Source organism: Gregarina niphandrodes (assembly GCF_000223845.1).
Source record: "Gregarina niphandrodes unplaced genomic scaffold scaffold00045, whole genome shotgun sequence".
In the NCBI taxonomy this organism is placed as follows: Eukaryota; Apicomplexa; class Conoidasida; order Eugregarinorida; family Gregarinidae; genus Gregarina; species Gregarina niphandrodes.
The window spans coordinates 89,449-95,474 of NW_011645813.1; the positions used below are offsets into that span (position 1 = coordinate 89,449).

General features: G+C 53.8%; 3 protein-coding genes across 3 annotated transcripts; 1 reads left to right on the forward strand and 2 right to left on the reverse strand.

Moving 5' to 3' along the window:
- Window positions 1-106: 106 nt before the first annotated feature.
- On the reverse strand, window positions 107-430 carry GNI_156180 (hypothetical protein; the record flags this gene model as incomplete). Its single annotated transcript, XM_011134618.1, has 1 exon — window positions 107-430. A coding segment is annotated over one exon (324 nt), but the record flags the coding sequence as incomplete, so codon positions are not given.
- Window positions 431-1,289: 859 nt separating this feature from the next.
- Window positions 1,290-2,570, reverse strand: GNI_156190 (putative transmembrane protein; the record flags this gene model as incomplete). Its single annotated transcript, XM_011134619.1, has 1 exon — window positions 1,290-2,570. The coding sequence occupies one exon, from the start codon at window positions 2,568-2,570 to the stop codon at window positions 1,290-1,292; it is 1,281 nt and encodes a 426-aa protein (XP_011132921.1).
- Window positions 2,571-3,178: 608 nt separating this feature from the next.
- On the forward strand, window positions 3,179-6,026 carry GNI_156200 (hypothetical protein; the record flags this gene model as incomplete). The annotated part of the gene is made up of 1 exon (XM_011134620.1): window positions 3,179-6,026. A coding segment is annotated over one exon (2,848 nt), but the record flags the coding sequence as incomplete, so codon positions are not given.

Consider the following 6,026-nt stretch of genomic DNA (forward strand, 5'->3'; position numbering starts at 1 on the left):
CCACAACCTCCCAGTCTGTATTTCCCCCCTCCACAATGTCCCCTTCAACTGCTTCGCTAGGTTCAACGGGTGCGCTTTCACCCCCCTCAGCCGCTTCGCTAGGTACAACTTCACCGCCTTCAACAGCTTCGCTAGGTGCGACTTCACCAGCTTCTCCAGCCTCAGTAGGTGCACTTTCTGCAGCTTCGCCGTTGTCTACAGCCTCGCCTCCTTGAACGAACTTGCATGCGTCCAGAGACTGCACGCAATCGGTGACAGGAGAACCCTCAGGACAGGTACCAGCAGTCGGCATTTCATTGCATTGTGCAACACAGTACTGGATCTGACTGGGGTCAACCAGACTTGCCTGATTCAATGTATAGTATGCAACGCAGTCGACAGAAGTTTGTGCGAAAGCAACAGTGGAAGCCAAAACGACGAACTTGAACATGATGCTAAACTTTCGCTCTAACGGTTGTTCGCTTGTAGATCTTTTCGACGCCGGGTGACGGCTGGTCTCAAAACTACCCTTTTACCCCCTGGGTCGGCAAAGACGTAAACGGCTCGCCTCGCTAGGTCGCACCCAGAACAGGGTTTTAAAGGAATAAACATGATTATTACCGCCAACTACAACGCGAGCAGCGGCAGGGAGAGTACGAGCTCGGGCGTCTCGGACGGGAACACCTCCGGCGAGCAGAACCAGACAATCTGCGTCCACCGCGAGGACAGCACACCCTCGGTCGGTAATCCCTGCCAACCGCACGGCTACACCTCTTTCGAAATGGGTGTGTGCATCACGCAAAAAGGAGACCTCCCGTGACGTCGATCTTAAAGCATCAACTCCACGACCTCCAGTCCATATTTTCCCCCTCCAGATCGTCATCTTCAAGTGCTTCGCTGGGTTCGACGGGAGCTTCTCCAGACTCAGTAGGTGCACCCTCGGCAATCTCGTCGTTGTCAGCAGCTTCGCCTCCTTCGACCAACTTGCGTGCACCTAGAGACTGAACGCTATCAGGAGAACCCTCTGGATCCGACTAGGCTTGCCAGGTTGGGTGTGTGTGGCAGGCAATGCAGTCGACAGGTGTAAAAGCAACTCCAGAAACCAAAGCAAGAAATCGGAACACTCGCTGTTCGTTTACTTCGAATCCGGCCAAATAGCCTGTTCCTTGCCCGGTCTGTGGAAAGACGTCGGGTGTCGGTACACATCGGAGACCAAGTCACATCGTACGCCGTCCGGTGTACGAACCTCCGGCGGCGCGAATTGTTTGCTTTGCAGCCGGGGCCTCCGGTGGAGGCAGGCAAAAACTTTTTCAGACGTAGGCGAGTACGACGAGAGTGGCGGCCATGACAAGCATGCCGATGAACATGAAGACGCCGACCACCTGGTTGCCTTTGTCGTAGCGGATGGCTGAGGCGTAGAGTTCTCTTAGGCTCGCGTTGAATAAAACGCCGGCGGTGAGGAGGAGCATGACGGACATGACCTTATCGGAAGGGTTGGTGCCGACGAGGCCATAGCCGATGAGTCCGCCTAAAGGTTGAGCGAGTCCGGCAGCGAGTGCGAAGGCCAGGGCCTTGGGTGCACTGGCGAGGCCGATGTAGATGGGCACTGCGATCGCCATACCCTGCGGCAGGTTGTGCAACGCAATAGCCACCGCCAATCCCACACCCGCTTTGCTGTCAACCGTCGCCGTGCCATACAGCGCAATGCCCTCGGGCACGTTGTGCAGTGCCAGTACACAGGCAGTAAAATACCCTAGCCGCGTGATTCGCTTAGCGTCGCGGGTAAACTCCGCGTCCAGTGCGCGTTGTTCAGCCGCACTGATCGAAGACGTTCCGAACAATACCCCCACCAGTCTCTGCAGCCATCCGGGCGAGGAGAGCCCTCGCCCACAGCCCTCGCCCACAGCCGCGAAGTCTCGGTGTGAAGGCAGCACACTCAAGTCGTGTGCACTCGGGGGGTCCTGCACACTCAGATCGTACGCGCTTAGGTCGTACGCACTCGCGTCATGCGCGGTGGTGGTTGTGTTGTACAACGGCGCTCCGGAAATTGTAGGGAACTCGGCTCTGCCAACTCGACTCTGTCCTCCTGAGCTGCAGCCCTGCGTAATCACCAAAACGTGTTCGTCCGCGCCGCCGGACTGGTGGTGGTCGTGGTCATGGTGCACGTGGCTGTGGCTGTGGCCGTGGTTGTGGCCATGATTGTGGCCGGGTCCGTGTGCACAGACCCCGGGCTGGCCGTTGTGGAATTTCCGGTCGTATGCGTTGAGGGAGAAATGCAGGATTTTGTCGAAGCCGGAGGCCACGACCCAGCCGGCGAGCATAACGAAGAGGCCGAGGGCCGAGTACTTGTCGGAGTCTTCGCCCTCTTCATTCGCAGCCGGCGCCAAGGCGGCGCCCCACGCTTCCTGCCCCTCAGGCAGCACGTCCGCAAAAGCCACGGTGAGTGTGCACCCGGCTGCGAAGGCCAACGCCATCGCGAACGTCAACGGCTTCATATGTCTCGAAAACAGAATCGCAACCCCGGCACCCACCACTGTGGCGAAACCTGCCAGGAACGATACCACCACGGCGCCAAATGCACTGTACGCCATCTTGAACAGAACGCTGCAATACAAATCAATTACGACCCGGCGCTCTGGCATAGTCGGGCCATGTTACCAAAGTCAGGCAGGCACAGGTCAGGCATGTTAGGTTAGGGGATAGATGGAACTACCTTGAATATGAGTGAACGTATTAGGAGTCAGCAAAAATCAAGTGACTCCTGAAGATACCAGTATTAAACTGGAAAAATTATAACCCAACTGTGCTGCGCACACACACACTGGAATGATCCCAAAACACTCACCATGTAGTAGCGCAACGTCTCTCTGGCATCCAAGAACACCAAATCTAAATAAAGAACACGTGTGTCGGGAACGATTGTGAGTGCGTGAACAACGCGGCCATCCCGCCAAAGGCTGTCCTTGGTGCTGGAGAGATGTGCTGGCGACAGCTTGTCTCAGTTAAGACTCCAGCACGGAAGTAAAGTTTATCTTTTCTACAGTGGTTGTTTCAGTAGCTGCTTTGTTGGTTTAGGAACTGTATCGTTCCGTCAAGTTTGCATTTAGTTAGTCAAGATAGCTACATTGTTAGTTACGCAACTTACGGAGTCTGTGTTGTTCGAGTCTGTGTTGTTCGTTACAGTTGAAGTACGGCTGGGATGAAGTGTTTAATTGCTCTAGCTTGCTTGGGTAGCTGTGCTCCGGTTAGCTTCTCGGGAGTGGAGCCGGAATCTTTGGAGGATTTGACTTACGAAAACTTAGTGAAGTATATGAACATTCGATCTCCAGTGTATTCTTGGTACCGACAAGACGACTTGGAGGACATGTATGATGAACCAAATTTTGGTGTGGTTATAGGAGAGGAAGCAGACACTGTACTGGTGTTTAGGGAAGATTTTGTTGTTGGTTCATTGAAGGGTGACTTTGTCTATGGTTCATTTGACAACGTCACCCTGGTGAAGGATGATTGGACTGGTCGTGATGACAGTTTCGAACCTGACACACCAGAAAACGCGACTAGCGAGATGACGAGGAGGAGACTGCGGCCTAATCGTCGCGACTGGAAGATTGGTACAAGAAACAATGACTCAAGACATTTATTAGCTCCATACACGAACGACGAGACTATTATTGATTTGATGTGCGCTTTTAATTCTGATGTGATTAAGACTATCAAAGGAGAGTCTCGGATGCCGTTGGTATGTGAGTATGGCGCGCAAACAACGACGATTGCGTTGCACACAAGCGGCTTGACGAATATGAGGGTGAGAAACGTGGGTTCCTTACAATTAGATTGTGATGCGGACCAAGAGTGTTCGATGGGTGCAGGAGATCAGACTCTTCCGAACGTCAAGAGCTTGATGACGCCGTATAGGGAAAAAGTGGGTGCGGATGTGGGCATCTTCTTCATCATGAATGGTGGTGATAGAGGACGTTCTTACGTCAACGGATTCGGATCGTGTGTTAGTTTTGCTTACGGCCACACGATACGACACGAGTTAGGCCACAACTTTGGGCTACAGCATTGCCCCGACCCGGACTTGTACCCAGACCTTAACACGGGTTATGAGCAGCCACAGACTGGCCTCGGCACCATCATGTGCGGCGACCAGCTGCCCGTCTACTCGAATCCCGATGTAGACATGATGGGGTATCCTACCGGTGATAAAGACAAGGCAAACAGCTACAAGATGCTGAAGGATAACCTACCCAACGTAGCGAAATGGATGGACTCCAAAGTGGTCGATCCAAGCGATGCCAACGTTACCAAGGTGGCACAGGGCAAAGTGCGTGTGGCCAACGATACCTCGTCCTATTGGAGCGAGACCACAACCTTCTACTCAGAAAAAGTGTGCGACGTTTGGCAAGTACTCACTTTGCAGTACTCTCAAAACCTCATTTCCTACGTACAAATCGGAAGACCACCTACCAAGTCTGACTACTTTTTGAAGGCTGATGACGATTACCAAATCACCCAAAAGAAGAACAACAAAACCGGGAATTTCTACGTGACTGTTACTTCCACTAATGGCGACTACATCGGCCAGCAGTGGTCCTGGTACATCTATGGCGTGAACTGCACGCGATTCGACGCGGATGACGATGGAACGACTGGATTCATTGATGCAGAAACAGTTATGATAACCACCACAGAAGAGGACACAACCTCTGAGGAGTCCACTGACAAGAAGACTACCGCGGCCGAGGAGACTACAGTTACAACATCTGCTAGGGTGAGTACTGAAGATACCACTACTGAGAACTCCACGACTACTGAGAACTCCACCACTACTGAGAACTCCACCACTACTGAGAACTCGACCACTACCGAGAAGACTACAGCTGCAACTAGCGATACCACGGATACCACTGCTGAGAGGAATGACTCATCAACAAATGCGGAGATCAGTGAAGAGAATACTCAGGCAACCGCAATGGCGACGAGCACGGGCACGGAGGATACCGAAGGAACGGCAGATTCCACTGTGGACACTGGCAGCACCACCGAAGCAAAAGAAACGGAAGGCGACGATGACTCCACGTCCTTCACTGGGACAACGCAAACTGCGTTGGAAACGAATGTCACGGCCAGTACGGCCGGCGAGGCTGCTGAGGCCAGCGGTACGACCGACGAGGCTGCTGAGACAAGCGGTACCGGTGAAACCAGCTCGACCGGTACGACCGAAGAGGCTGCTGAGACCAGCGGTACGACGGAGGAGGCTGCTGAGACCAGCGGTACTGATGAAACCACCATGACCAGTACGACCGAAGAGGCTGCTGAAACCAGCGGTACGACCGAAGAGGCTGCTGAGACAAGCGGTACTGGTGAAACCACAACGGCCACGGATGGTACGACTGAGGAGGCCGCTGAGACCAGCGGTGCTGATGAAACCACAACGGCCACGGATGGTACGACCAAGGAGACTGCTGAGATCAGCGATACTGATGAAACCGCCATGACCACGGATGGTACGACCAAGGAGACTGCTGAGACCAGCGATACTGATGAAACCACCATGGCTACGGATGGTACGACCGACGAGGCTTCTGAGACCAGCGATACTGATGAAACCACCATGGCCACCGATGGTACGACCGACGAGGCTTCTAAGACCAGCGATACTGGTGAAACCACCATGACCACGGATGGTACGACTGAGGAGGCTGCTGCTGATGAAACCACCATGACCACGGATGGTACGACTGAGGAGACTGCTGAGACCAGCGATACTGATGAAACCACCATGGCCACCGATGGTACGACCGACGAGGCTTCTGAGACCAGCGATACTGGTGAAACCACCATGACCACGGATGGTACGACCGACGAGGCAGCTGAGACAAGCGGTGCTGATGAAACCACCATGACCAAGGATGGTACTGCTGAGACCAGCGGTACTGGTGAAAGCACCATGACCACCAATGGTACGACTGAGAAGGCTGCAGAGACCAGCGGTACGACTGAGAAGGCTGCTGAGACCAGTGGTACTGATGAAACCACCATGA